The 13,369-nt window shown below is 57.1% G+C and overlaps 1 protein-coding gene across 2 annotated transcripts in view; it reads left to right on the top strand.

Moving 5' to 3' along the window:
- The first annotated feature begins 699 nt into the window (after window positions 1-699).
- The window catches only part of KCNIP2 (potassium voltage-gated channel interacting protein 2), a 45,551-nt gene continuing 32,881 nt past the window's right edge, over window positions 700-13,369 (top strand). Inside the window, exon 1 of one of the 2 annotated variants that reach the window (XM_064663114.1) lies at window positions 700-841. In XM_064663114.1, coding sequence (XP_064519184.1) covers window positions 769-841 — 73 coding nt within the window. In that variant the 5' untranslated portion in view covers window positions 700-768. The remainder of the gene's footprint in view (window positions 842-13,369) is intronic. The other variant, XM_064663113.1, reaches the window with a different exon arrangement.

The raw sequence follows: 13,369 nt of genomic DNA on the forward strand, positions 1-13,369 counted from the left end.
GTGCTCGGCGTGGGGGGCGGCAGTGGGACCGGCTTCTGCACTTGGCTGCAGGGAGGGGGACCTGGCCGCCCTCCTCAAGCCTCTTCTGCATCTCTTGACCCCTTCCCATTCCCTCCGTCTCGGACTGATTTTACATTCATCTTCTCCCCCGAGGCGGGGATGCAGCAGCTGGGTGGGACTGGGATCTCCCCTTCCTGTGGGTCCCAGGGCGCAGCCGTGGTACATGGACACCGACACACAGGGCTCAGGGGTCCCTTAATCCCCTGCAGTGGGCTGTGGGGGTCTGCGCCCCTCCTGCCCCACGCCTTCTTCATCTCTATCTCCTTTTCTGTCCCTGCGCGGTCCCTGACTCCCGGGGCTCTCCCGAACCGCCGGAGCCCGCACCTCGGTGCAGCCCGGAGCAGCTCTCTCCCTGCCTCCTCACGGGAGCGCTCCCGCTCTCCGCCCCCCCTCCGTGCCTCAGTTTCCCCGAGGCGGCAGTGCCGGGCTGACGGCTCCCGGGAGGAGGCGGGGAAGGACGGGAGGGAGGGGGCGGCCGTGCCCAGCCCCGGCGGCGGCGGGGACCGGGGCGGCTGCGCGCTCCTGCTGCCGTGCCGAGCCGTGCCGAGCCGCGCCGAGCTCCCCGGCACCGCCGGCCCCTTGCCGCGGCCGCGCTGAGCGGCGCGGGCGGCGGGGCGGGGGGAGGCGGCGGCCGCGGGCAGCCCCTGCCCGCCGGCGCAGCCCGTGCGCCCCGTCGCCGTTCCCCCCGCCGCTCGGCGGGGCGGGAAGATGCGGAGCAAGGGCAGGAAGGAGAGCCTGTCCGACTCTCGCGACCTGGACGGCTCCTACGACCAGCTGACGGGTGAGTGCCGCCGCCGGGGAAGGTGCAGCAGCCACTGGGACCACGGCGCGGGGCGGCCCCGGGCACCTGCTTCCAGCCCCGCTGAGCCCCGGTCCCTGCCCGCTCCGCTTCGCCTCACGCCTTGCTCGGGGAGAAGGGGAATGGCCGCGACCCCGCGCTGGAGCAGGGTGACAGTCCCGGGCCTCGCAGGGGGATGCTCCGGGGGCGGTAGGGTTCGTCCCAGCCGGTCAGCGGTTGTCCCGAGGCAAGGAAAAGGCCCCGGCCGGGGGCTGGGGTGCCTGGATCGCTTTTAGCTACCCCCAAGCTTACGCTCCCTCAGTATCACTGTTACTCCCAAGCCCCTCGGGACACCAGTGTCTGGCGTTTGGCTCTCTCCGCCATGTCTTGGGCCACCCTCCCTGAGGTGGCACAGCAGCACCCCGGCAGTAGGTTCCCCAAGATTGGAGAGACTCACTCTGCTCAGAAAACCCCAGCAGCACCACAGAACCTGGTGTCCTCACCCATCACCTGGTGTTCCCTAGAGTATCTCCAGAGATATTCCAGCCCTAGATGGGGTTGGCTGCAGGATGGGGAGGACAAAGATGACCTGTCTGTGATGCTATTGCATTCCCCTCTATCCTCTGTCCCAGAGAGTTGCTGGGCATCCCACATCCCACCACATCTGTCCACCCATCACACTTTATCCCCCACTGTCCGATAGTGAAGCAGCTGGGCTGGAGCTGGCAACATCCCTCCTTCCCCATGTGCTCTCCACGGATCAGGCCAAATCCTGTCCCCAGTCAGGGCCCCTGTTGCAGCAGCTGTGCAGTGGGGCAGCAGTTCCCACCTGCCTCCCAGGACCCATCATGGAGCTGAACCTGTCCATAACCAGTGGGGTTGGGTGCCCCCATTCCGCAGGCACTGTGATGTGTGCACAGACAGCTCCTCTGACTCCTGGTGATGCTTTTCCTACCACAGTCTGGAGTGAATTTCAGGCTTTGCTCTGGAATTTCGAATAGGTGGAGCAGCCCCAGACATGGAAAACACTGCTTACTGTCTGCCCAAACGTGCTTCAAAGAGGATATTTTTGAGCTGTGTAGGAAATTGGAACCCACACACAACTTTTGGTTTCTCCAGTAACTTTAAATGTCCATATGGATTTAAATTAAATCAAAGTTAAAAATAAATTCCAGTCTCAGAGAGACTGAGACCTTTTATGCCTGGACTTACCTCTGAACCAGTTGTGCAGCAGGAGCCTGGGTGGAGGGGAGCTGTGCCACCGCAGAAGCCCCTGTCCACAGGAATGGGGCTGCAGGGAAGTCTCTGGGGAACAAGGCTGGAAATATTTGCCCCATTTCCCGGAACGGGAAACAGGCCCCAACAGGGCATGTCACTCATTTGCCATTGCTGTCAGGTCATGACCTGCCAGGGCAGAGCCTACAGTAACACCAGGGAGGAGAGGGAGCTGGTCCCAGTGGCACTGATTTCCTCTGCATTGGCTGAACGTGCTGTAGCCATTCTTCCCAGTGGAGAGAAAGTTATCTTTCTCACAGAAAGTGTGGAAGGGATACAGGCAGGAGAGGGAGGGTTTACTAGCTTGAGCCCCTGCCTTCTATCTGGCCTAGGCTCTCCTGATACCCTGCGGATGCAGTGAGGAGTCTGGACCACCATGGGGCCATAGTGAAACCCTGACTTGAAACTGGCAGTGCCGGTGTGGGCTTAGTCTCTCCCTGCAGATGGGAGTGTCCCTGCTGGCACCTGCTGTTTGGTAGCACAGCTCTGCTTGGGGACAAGTATGAGCAGTTTGGTGTGTTCCTGCAGCTTTGGAGACCCCCATCCATCAGGGTGTGTCTGGGTCTAGAGAACATCTTCCATACAAGAACTGTTAACCGAGAGATGATTTGGTGTCAGGTGATGTGACAGCCCCACAGCAGTTCCAGCAATTGCTGCTGTGCATAGGGACAGCAGTCAGTCCTGCTCCCTCCCATCACTGCCCAAAAACAGGAGTGAAGGCAATGTGATTCCCATCTGTGCATGCCCAGTGCATAGTAGGGTTTGCAACACTTGTTTCGAAAAGAAGGAGAGGGGCTAATGGGAAGCAGGACCCCCAGCCACACTCAGGAGAGAAACCCTCCACACTGTACCCAACAGCACACTCATTTTTAAATTTAAAAAACTGTTGAAAATGAGGGTGCAGTGACAGCCCCCCCTCCCTGCGGCATCTCCAGCAGTGTCCAGCTGCCCCGGCTGTGTGGGCACGTGGATGTGTGTGTGAGAGGCCCGAGTGAATGAGAACTGCCTGTGTGTGAGCAGCAGGGAGAACAGCACTGCTTCCTGTGCCAGGGGAACACGAGCTGCCTGCGCTGGGGTGAGCTAGAAAGGGCCTTGCCTGTGCTGGCCCAGGTGTGGCGGTGTGGGGCAAAGGCAGGCAGCAGCCATGCCTGGCTGCTGAGTCTGTGACTGGGCTCCCACCTGGGTATTAAGGAGAGAAATGTTTAGGTTACGCCACTAGGAAATTAAACTGGTCCATTTCTGGGATATTTAGATGACGCTAGTGAGAAATAAAAGCCACCCATAAATTACATTATTCCTTTAGCCTCTAATGACATAAGTGATTAGTGTGCAAGCAGAGCCCAGAGCCAGTGTCTCAGGACTGCTCTGGCCATGGCCCTCCGTGCAGAAGAAATGGGAGTCCAGTGCCGCTTTGTCCCAAGAAGCATGGGTACCACATCCCTGGCCCCAAATGCTGGCAATGTGAGAGGTGAGTGGGCTTGGAGAAGGGTTTTGCTCCTGCCTGACACTGCAGGGATGTGCGGACAGCAAGGCTGCCCCAGCCTTAGATGGGGAGCAGGGGTGGATGCCCTGGGACCCCATCATACCCCACAAGACAAGCTCATCCCAGTTGTGCTGTGTCCTGTGAGTGGGACAGCATATGTCAGCATGGGGTCAATACCTGGGCTCTTTGGGTGGGGGCAAACCCCCTAACTGCCTTTCAGAAAATAAGGGATTCACCTCCAGGGCTGTTGGGTTCCCAGAAAAGGGTTAGCAGGATCTCTTTTCACCCCTGCTTTCTCACCCCTGCTTTCTCCCTTCTGTTGTCATGATGTGGGGACTTGAACAACCACTTTGCTCCACCTCAAAGGCAGCCGCAGCATTTGCAAGGTTGAGCAATTGCTATAGTGATCATCTGCAGAGCTTTGGGATCCTCCTGTTTCTGGAAGCACGGCTGATGGATGGGGACTCCCCACCTCTTAGCACTTTTAGCAACCCGCTCTGGGAGATGAAAGCCTTAGGTACCAGTGTAGTGGCAGCACAGCATCTGACTGAGCTCTCCTTCCTACCTGGAGGGAGAGTGTTTCAGAGGCATTTCTCCCCATGGCAGTAAGAAAGGAGAGATGGGGCCGAGCTGTCTCCCATAGACACATCAAAGGGAGGATGGGCCAGTCGGGTTGTTGGAAGCACAGTGGGAGTAGAGTTCTGGTCCCTGCCACAGGATCAAGCCGGGGAGCCGCGCCCTGGCAACGCATCTGCCGCAGGCAGGTCCCAGGTGATGGGCAGATCTAGGGCTGTGCCAGGGACTTGTTCTGCTGCCGGCAAACCCAGCAGCTCCATCGTGGCTGCTCACAGCCTGTGATCAGCTGGGTGGGGGGAACATCTCCACCAGCTTGCCATAGCGTAGGACTTCCATCTGTGAGGGGGATAATTTATTTCCCAGGGTGTGGAGGAGGTGTCAGTGCTAGCCTGTCCCAAATAATAGTGTGTGTAGGGGGAAACACTGGGATCTGCAACTGGAGGATGGAGTGACAAGGCCATTGGGTGGGAGCAAGGGCATAAGGCAGGCAGGGGCTGGCCAGGAGCCCATCTTCAAGTGTGCATGGCAGGTTGTGCGATGTGCCTGTGTGCTGGGGTGGATCCCAGGGAGAGGGACTGGAATGAGGACTGTGCCCAAGACCACTTCACCCATGCCCAGAATAAAGCTCCTTCTCTTGCCCAGTTGCTTCCTGGAGAAGCACAGGAACACCGCTGGCTGCACAGCCCTGCCCTCATGGGTCTATCAGAGACAGCTGCCTGCATCCCTCTGCTCAGTGTCAGGCATCGGTTGTCCTCTCCTCCTAGAAGCAGCCCCCAGGAGGGGTGGCACACACTGGTGTCCTTCCCCTGGGGTTCCAGCCCATGGGAACCGAGAGTGTTGCCCATGCCCCTGCTCCCCTGTTAATCTGCCTCCTCTGCACTGCCGCTGTTGCCCCACATGACCCCCTTTCCACTTGCCACTTCTGCTCCTGCAGCCTGATGGTGAGGCTGGGCTGGAAGCTGGGCTGACCCTCAAGCCAGGTCCCCAAGCTCCCAGGAAGTCCTCTGTCAGAGTGGGGTACTGTGGGGTTAGGATCTTCCACTCGTGTGCCAGGGCAGAGGGCTCCCATGGATCCTCTTCATGCCAAAGCGCCTTGCCCTCATTGACTGCTGCACCTTCCTGGGGTGATGGGACTGTTGCCTAACTCTTCCTCATCTCTGTCTGCTGTCTTCCATCTTCTGGCATCTGTACCCTCTTTCTCTTCCCTCTTTGCTGTCCTGGCTTGTCTGCAGCTCTTTGATGCTGATGAATCCCCTCTGACAGGGTGTTGTGGCCCTCCCTGACCAGAGGCTGAGATCCTGGGGGTCCCTGATGGAGGGGATGCTACTCCAAACCTGTGCCAGGGAAAAGCCTCACATGGGGCAAGGAGCGTGTGGGTCATACTGCTGGGTACCACTGCCCATGGACAGGTTGGATTTTGCAGTTGGAAAGGCTGGAGCTGAGGTTTTGGCAGCCACTGCTGCATCCCTGCAAGCAAAGGCAGGTTGGAGTCCACAGGGAATTGGTGGCACGGGATTAATTGACAAGAAGTTTGTGGGTTTGGGTGGGGCAGTTATACAACTGATTTCTGCAGATGCTGAAGCATAATTCACAGGCTGTTGCAATTTTGTCCAAGGGGTACAGCTCCTGCTGCACAGGGCTGGCCATGCATGGGCTCTTTCATCACAGGCAGAGTTTTTCCCCACTGTTGGCTGTGTTGCGGCTGGAGGTGCCCGGACTCGGTGGTGCTGCTCTTGTACTGTGTGCTGTGCTGGAACCAGTTGCCCCTAGAGCTTTGGGAGCCCAGACAGGAGGAGGTTTGGTCTCTGGAGCAAACTCTGTTTCCCTCTGGACTGTATTGGGTTTATATGTCCCAGCTGGAGCTGAGCTGCACTCCTCACCATCAGGGCAGCAGTGGGTCACCCAAGTCCTGAAGGACAGGAGAGACCCCATTAGTGGAGCTGCCCCCACCTCGCTTTCTGGCTCTACTCATTAGTGATGTTTTCATTAGGAGAAGTGGTTTGGTTTTGTTTAAGCCAAATTGCTGTGCTTGGGAGATGATAAATCCATCTGCTGGCAAATCACTCTCCTGCCGCCGGAATGGATCCCAGCCCTAGGCTTTAATCATGCCGCAGATGAATGAGCCTCTAGTGAAACAAATCTCCCTGCTGTCCCTTGCCAGGGGGGCTGAACTGGGTGGGCTGATGCCATGGTGAGGAGCTCTGGCTTGGGGTAGAGAATCAAAAGCCTTCACTAAGATTGCAGAGCCCTGAGGGTGGTTATTGCTGAGCAAGTGAAATTCTGGGGCTGTTGCAAGTGGCTTCCCTGGGAGCAAAGGGGGAGAGGAGCCCCTTTCCATGGGGCAGGGGCTGTGGGTGAGTGCAGGGGTCCTGTTCAACCCACCATCCATGCCAGAATGTCGGGGCTGGGTGGGTACCATGCCATAGTGGTGAGTGGTAGGATACGGAGGATGAATGTCCCCTCTCCCAGCGATACCCCAGTGAGTGCTTTGCAAATGGTATGTGGCAGTTGGGCTGTGCTGGGTGGGAGGCTCTTATTGGGGTCCCCAAGCTGCTATGGCTCCGGCTGCTTCTGGCTTTTAAGTAAATTTGTCTTCCGCTTCAAATGAAAACGGGTGGTGCAGTCCCCGGGGGAGCAGTGAGAGTAATTAGCTTGTTTGGAGAGGGAACCCTGCGGGAGGGGAGCTGGGGGCAGGATATTGCTGCCTTCAACAGGAGCTGATGGGGATGTGGGATGCAGGAGGCTGTCACCTTCAGTGCTTCTGAATCTGGGCTTTCTTGAATGTTTCCCCTTTGGTCCAGACAGGGCAAGTCACCTACAGAAACTTATGGGCAGGGGTGCTGTTGGCATGCATGTATGTGTCCACACCTCACATGCCTCTCCTGCCCCTAAGGCTCAACTCCTTCTGGTTCTAGGTGATTCCAACCCCATTTTGGCAGGAGGCACTCTGCTTTTGAACCAGCTGGGTTGGGGTCCCCTCCTGTTCAGGCAGCTGGCACCCCTCCCAACCCTGGGCCAGTGTTGGCATTGCTGCTGGGGACTCTGGGTGCGGCAAGAGGGTCAGTGTCCCATCCGTGCTGCTCCTGCTTACTCCACCTGGGGACGTGGGGGCCTGGGGATGCTGAGGTCTGCAGGACATACAAGCAGGTGCCCCAGCTCCAAGCACTGGTGCTCATCTGATTCCTGCACCAGCTCCATCTGCAGTGAGTGTTTTGGAGGCTGTGCCCTGCTCAAGGCAAGGATACTGCATACCCCTACATGTAGACAAACCTGATCCATGCTCCTCTTAGAGACCCCTGGGCTGTACCTGGGACAAGCAGGTGGCTTTGTCTTGTGACATCTGTGGAGAGGTCTGTCAAGGACCACACTGCAGTAGCAGCGGTGCCTGTAGGTAGACAGGGGATACTCAGAGCCCTGAGGGATGGTGCCAGGATGGCAGTGGAGATGGATGACTTCACCTCTGGCCCCTCTCCACAGAGCAGATCGGGGACAGTGATGGAGAGACTAACTCAGCAGGTGGAGTGGTGGTACAAATCTGCTGCCACAGCTCTGATGCAAAGGCTTAGGGACTGACTGGGTAAGATAGGACCATCCCTGGGCTGTCATGCTGTGCCTGTGAGACATGTCCTGTCCCATGGCAGTGACATTCCTGCAGGGAAGGGGCTAGACCGTCTGAAGCAGAGGAAGTTTTCTTGGCAAGATACTACTGTGAGAGACTGACAGGACCCTGTCACTGAGCCTCTGTGGGGCAGAAAGTGGGACCTTGCTCCTGGCTTCAGGCATTGACCTGAGCAGCAGAGCTGGGATGCTCCAGCTCCCTTACCTGCCCTCTTCCCATCACCAACAACGCATTTGGACACCAAAAAAAGTGCTTTTTAGGGATGGAGCCTTGGTGATGGTCTGGCCAGGATTTGAGTCACAGGGAAGAGGGGGTTCTGTTTTTTTTTTTCCCTTGGCCCAGCTGGGGAAGCTGTGGGATGCAGGGAGGCACTGGAAAACTTGCACAGCCATGGGTCGGGAGCCAGGGAAGAGCCATCCAGCTGCTTTCATCGGTTTCTGCAGCCCATCCAGCTGTGTTGGGGTGAAATGAGAGCTGGCCTGCTCACTAACGAGATTAGACAGACAAGCCATTGCTCCTGGCCCCTTTGGTTAATCGCTTCTTCCTAGATTGAATTTTTTTAAATTGCATTGCTTACAGAAAGCCCCTGAATGGGTTTAAAGGCAATAATCCACCCAGCCCTCCATCACTGCAAGGGTCCCCCTGGGGGTACTTGGCAGTGGGTTGTTGAAGTCCCCAGTGTGTCTCCGCGTGTCTCTGGTGTCCCCAGGAGGTGGCTGACAGGGTTGGCCCTTGACAGTTCTTGATTTATTCCAAGAGGGAATACGCATTAATTTTTAATGGTGTGATTTAGCAAAGCCTCTAGAGGTGGTGGAGAAGAGAGCAGGTCAGATGCCAGGCTCTGTGCTGCAGTACATGTGGCAGATTCCCTTTGTCCCCCACTGCTGTCCTGAGGGCCATGGTGGGCAGCTGCCCACCAGCCCATCCTGCTGCACTCCTAGGGGCATGTTGGAGTTGGAGTGTTGAGTGGTGGGGCACAGCACCCCCAGCTCTGGTTGTACCTGCGTGGGGTCTTGTGTGACCCCAGAGCAGGGAGGGACAGCAGCTGGTGGGAGGTTTTGGGGTCGCAGAACAGGTTGGCAAATGGGTGTGGGGCTTGGGCAGCACAGTGAGGGTTGCTATAATATGCTGTGGTTATGACTGATGCCAGCATCCCTTGGAGACATCTCAACCCTCTCCTGGGTGGTGGAATCTGCCCTTAAGTACCTCTTTCTTTCCCCCTTATTCTGCTTCTAGAAGCCACATCTTCCGAGCCCAGCTCCAGTCCTGTGCTGCCCATGCTGACCCAAACAAATTTCCTCTGGAGCCCGCCCTCCCTGCTCGCCTCCCCTCCATCGTACGAAGTGAGTCACTCCCAGGCACCGGGAATCATTCATGTCATTTCCCCCTTTGCCGCAAAGTCATTAATGCGAGTGGAATAATTTGTTGCATAACGGAGAGGATCAGTGGGAGCGCTGCTCCGCAAGTGATTCCTGGCCCTGGCCACCACCACCCGGGGAGAGGGCAGCTTGATGGGACCATTCCAGGTCTTGCTGGTCCCACAGCTGCATCATACTCCCAGCAATGGTGTCGGCTGCCTGAGACATTTTTCCAAAAACCATCAAGTCCTGCCTGGACCCCAGCTGAGCAGGATGGACCTGTTTGTTGGGGCCTTAGTGTCTGCTCACCCTTGCAGAGATCCTCTGAAAGGGGCATGTTCTGACTGCCCCACCGTGACATGGGCAAGAAGTGTCCCCTGCATTGATCAGGGTGTGTGTGTTGAGGCACCCTTTGTCCTGGCCATGTCCCTGCCTCCCACCCATTCCAGCTCCTATGAGCTCCCCAAGCCATGGAGTCACAAATGCTTCCCACCAGCAGCCAAATACCTCCCAGCTTCTTGCTTCAGAGCTGGCGACCCAGAGGTGCCCCAGCAGGGCTGCAGGCAGCTCCGGAACTGTTCCCAGTGAGTTCCCAGCCAGCTGTTGCTGGTGAAAACCCAAGCATGGCTGGGGGTCTCTCCCAGGGACCTTGCAGCCTCCCAAGCAGGGGACTGGCTGAAGGGGATACTTGTCACCTCAGCTAAGGACTGTGGGTGCTGAGATCCCATGCTTGAGTGATACTTGCTGCGGTTATGGCAGATCCAGTCTCTCCCCTGCATGTCAAGGGGGAGAAGGGCAGGGAATAGTGCTTGAGGAGATAAGAGTCATTGTGGAGGCTGCCCCACTGCCCAGGGTTAATTTCCTTCTATCCCACACTCGGCCAGGCATTAATTTCAAGATGCTGTAATGGGAGAGGGAGAGCGTAAGAGGATTGGGCTGAGGGCAAGAGGATTTAAGGAAGGGAAGGGAAGTGGTTGGGAGCTACACAGGGGATAATGGCATCCGATGGTGCAGGATGGGCAGGAGGTGGCTGTGCACTCCTCAAGCCCAAGCTGCACTGATGTGTCCCAACTGCAACTGTGATGTTACCCAGTGGTACCCTCCAACCCCTGGAAAGGAACATGGGGGTGAAGCTTTCCCCCTCCTCAGGGAGAGCACCGCTGCTGGGTGGCTGGGCAAGGAGGGGGCTGTAAACTGCTTGCCTGCAGCATGGCCGTGCCCCATGTTCCACCCCTGCCCCTTGCTGTGTGTGGGACATGAGGTAGTAGTTTTAAACTCCAGCCCGGGGTAACCCAGCAGAAGGGCATCCTGTCCAGCTCAGAGAGGGGCAGGCAGAGCCTCTCTGGGGTGCCACGTCCCAACAGCGACTTTGTCCCTTCTTCTCAGCTGGGCAGCGCGTCCCCTCGGTGCAGAGGGCTGCCCTGAGGCAGTAACTGGAGAAGGGAGATGGTGTTTAATATTTCAAAGTGACTCACTGAAAACCTGCTGTTCCCTGGGGCTGGTCCAGGCCCAGCATCCCTGGAAAGAGGCCAGGGTCACACCCCAGCCCAGTGTGAACTGCAAAGGGAGGTTCTTTTGGGACCACATCCATCAGAGCAAAGGAGCCTTTTCCCTCCTCTGTTGCTCGCAGACTCAAGGGTCCCACCTCTGCCCTGGACTACATTTCCAGGACAGGACCACGAGTCCCCAGGGGATGCTGTGTCTCCCCTGTGCGGTGCACCACCCTGTGCCTCCCTCAGCACTGTTTGTTTTCTCAGCCTGCCCTGCTGTAATTACAACCTGCTGCCACTCTCCAGATAATAGGTCTTTCCTTTTATCACTGCTTAATTAAATAACTGTGGGGAAGTGAGGGGCTAGTAACCCCTTGTTTGCCAGCATGAACAACCCAGTGGTGCTGGGGAGGCCTATTGGGGATGGCACAGGATTTGGACGGGGATGGCTGTGCCCTGTTCTGGGAAACATAGCTGAACCTGGGGTACCTCCATGCCCTTGAGAGGGATGAGGTGCTGACTTTTTTGTTCATGTGTACAGCATGTCTGGCACAAATGTTTCCAGGCCAATCCTTAGAAAGTGCCCTGAATGTGACCACTGTCACCCTGTCTGTAATTCTCCCCTCAGCTTGGAACCTTGCCTGCTGCCAGGCTAGGGACAGTGTGTGGGCAGGGTGTCTGCTGCCAGGCCAGTCACCTCTGCCCACAATTAATTGGTGCTAATGAGTATCCCTGGCAGCTGCTGCTGGGTCAGTGAGCTCTGATTGAGTATCTGCCAGGCTCTCTCCCTGTGGGAGCAGATGCATGGGTCCCACTTCTTGCTCAGCAGAGCATCCTCACTTGTGCAGTTGGTCATCAATACGTACATGGCTCCCTCTGTTCTGTCTGCCTTTGTACCTTTGCCAGGAAGCTGGTCCCAGTTTGGGCACTGCCAGTGGTGCAGCTCCAGAAGCTGCCCCCGTGTCTTGCTCCTCTGGGTGCCCATTTCTCCCCATCGCAGCCACCCCACAAGGTGCTGTAGCAGTGGGAACGGTGTCTGTTATGGCATCCTCAGAAACAGAATGTGACCCTCTTTAAAAACACATGGGCAGGGGTGATAGGAGTGCTCCCCTGGGCACCGCCTGGCCCACTGTGATGGAGTGGGGAAAGGTCTTTGCGTTGGTGATGAGATGTACAACATGTGTGATGGGGGTAGTCTGGGAAATGCCCCTCACTAAGTGTGGACAGCCCTTGGTGTCAGGGGCCTGGCTTGAAAATGATCAGTTGGGGTATGGAGAGGTTTTGGGAGTATTCTGGGTCTTTGTGGCAAGATGTTGTGGGAAGAGGAGCTGTGTAGGGGTTGTGTACAGGCAGGGGAGTATGGGGTTACCTGCAGGCTCAGGGTACCTCTCCTCCTAGTGTGTTGCCTTCCTTGCTGCCTGTCCTCCCATCTGCCCTGGATTTGCAGTTCCAGAGTCAATTTGCACAGATCAAAGCCTGGGGCCATCTCTCATCTTGGCTTACCTGGGTCCTGCCTGCCCCAAGCCCCGAAAGCAGGGGAGGTTTGGAGGTAATCCTTGCAGATGGGATGCTGCTGACTAATTATAGCAGAACCTCTCGCTTCGTGGGAACCACGGTGAATTGTCCCTCGAGCCCTGGCAGCAATGGTACAAATCTTCTGCTAATTAGACTTGAAAGTCCTCCCATGAGCTCAAGCACAGGATGGATATTTGATTATTAACATATTTATTTCTGAGCCTCTCAGCAGATCTTGCACTGGGAGGCTGTATTCCCCCCCACCCCATCACTTCTAGGCACATTTATTCATATCAAGAGTGCTGGGGGGCTCCAGAGGGAGGGGGGCTTCTTCTGCTCTGTGTGCTCATTTTTGGGGTTGTCTCATCAAGGTGTGTGGAACATAACTTGCTGATGCTGGCAAGGTCTTGGGCAGGAGCAAAGCTCCCAGGCTCTGTGCTTCCCACTAGCTTCTCTCTCAGATGGGGTGCTCCTGACCCTCATGACCAGGTGGGAAACCAGGGATGTTTTTTCCCACCTGCTCCTGGGCACAGTGGCTCCAGGAGCTGGATAGGCAGATGAGGGGGTGGCATGGAGCTGGTGCTGAGCAGCCCATCACAAAGCCGCCTGCCATGGCACCCCCAGGGGGAGCATCCCTCCCTCCCTCCAGGAAAACTGCGACGGAAACACTGTCTCTGAAACAACTGAAAATAGCTTTCCTGTCCCCAAAATGTCAGTTTTTAAAAGGCAGTCTCTGGGGGCCCCCCTGGGCTGGCAGTGGGCTGAGCAGGTGCCCTGGAGATGCCAAATGGGTGGCCCTGCTGCCCCGTGGGGCAGAGAGTGCAAGAGTCTGGAGGGCTGAGCCATCTCTCAGTATAGAGATGGGGAGAGGGAGAGTGCTGGTGTCGGGGGCCATCAGCCCAGCCATAGGGCTGTGCAGTGTCTTGGCTTGAGGCTGGAGAAAAGTGCAGGTGAGCTGTGGGCTGTTGGAAGGAAAGTACTTGTGTGTCTCCCCTGCCCATAGACACCCAGGTCTACCCAGCCACGTATCCAGAGGTTCCAGACCAGTGCTGGGGTGCTGTTGGCATGGGGACAGGTGAGAAGCAATGGGTCAGGACCTCAGCCCCATCTCCAGCACCGCTTTGCTCTCTCTACCTGCCTTGTTGCTGTCTCTCTGAGAGAGGGCACGTGCCTTGTTGCAGCTCTGGAGTTATTAATAGCAGCGAACACTCTCAG

Source organism: Pseudopipra pipra, chromosome 8, assembly GCF_036250125.1.
Source record: "Pseudopipra pipra isolate bDixPip1 chromosome 8, bDixPip1.hap1, whole genome shotgun sequence".
Lineage (NCBI taxonomy): Eukaryota > Metazoa > Chordata > Aves > Passeriformes > Pipridae > Pseudopipra > Pseudopipra pipra.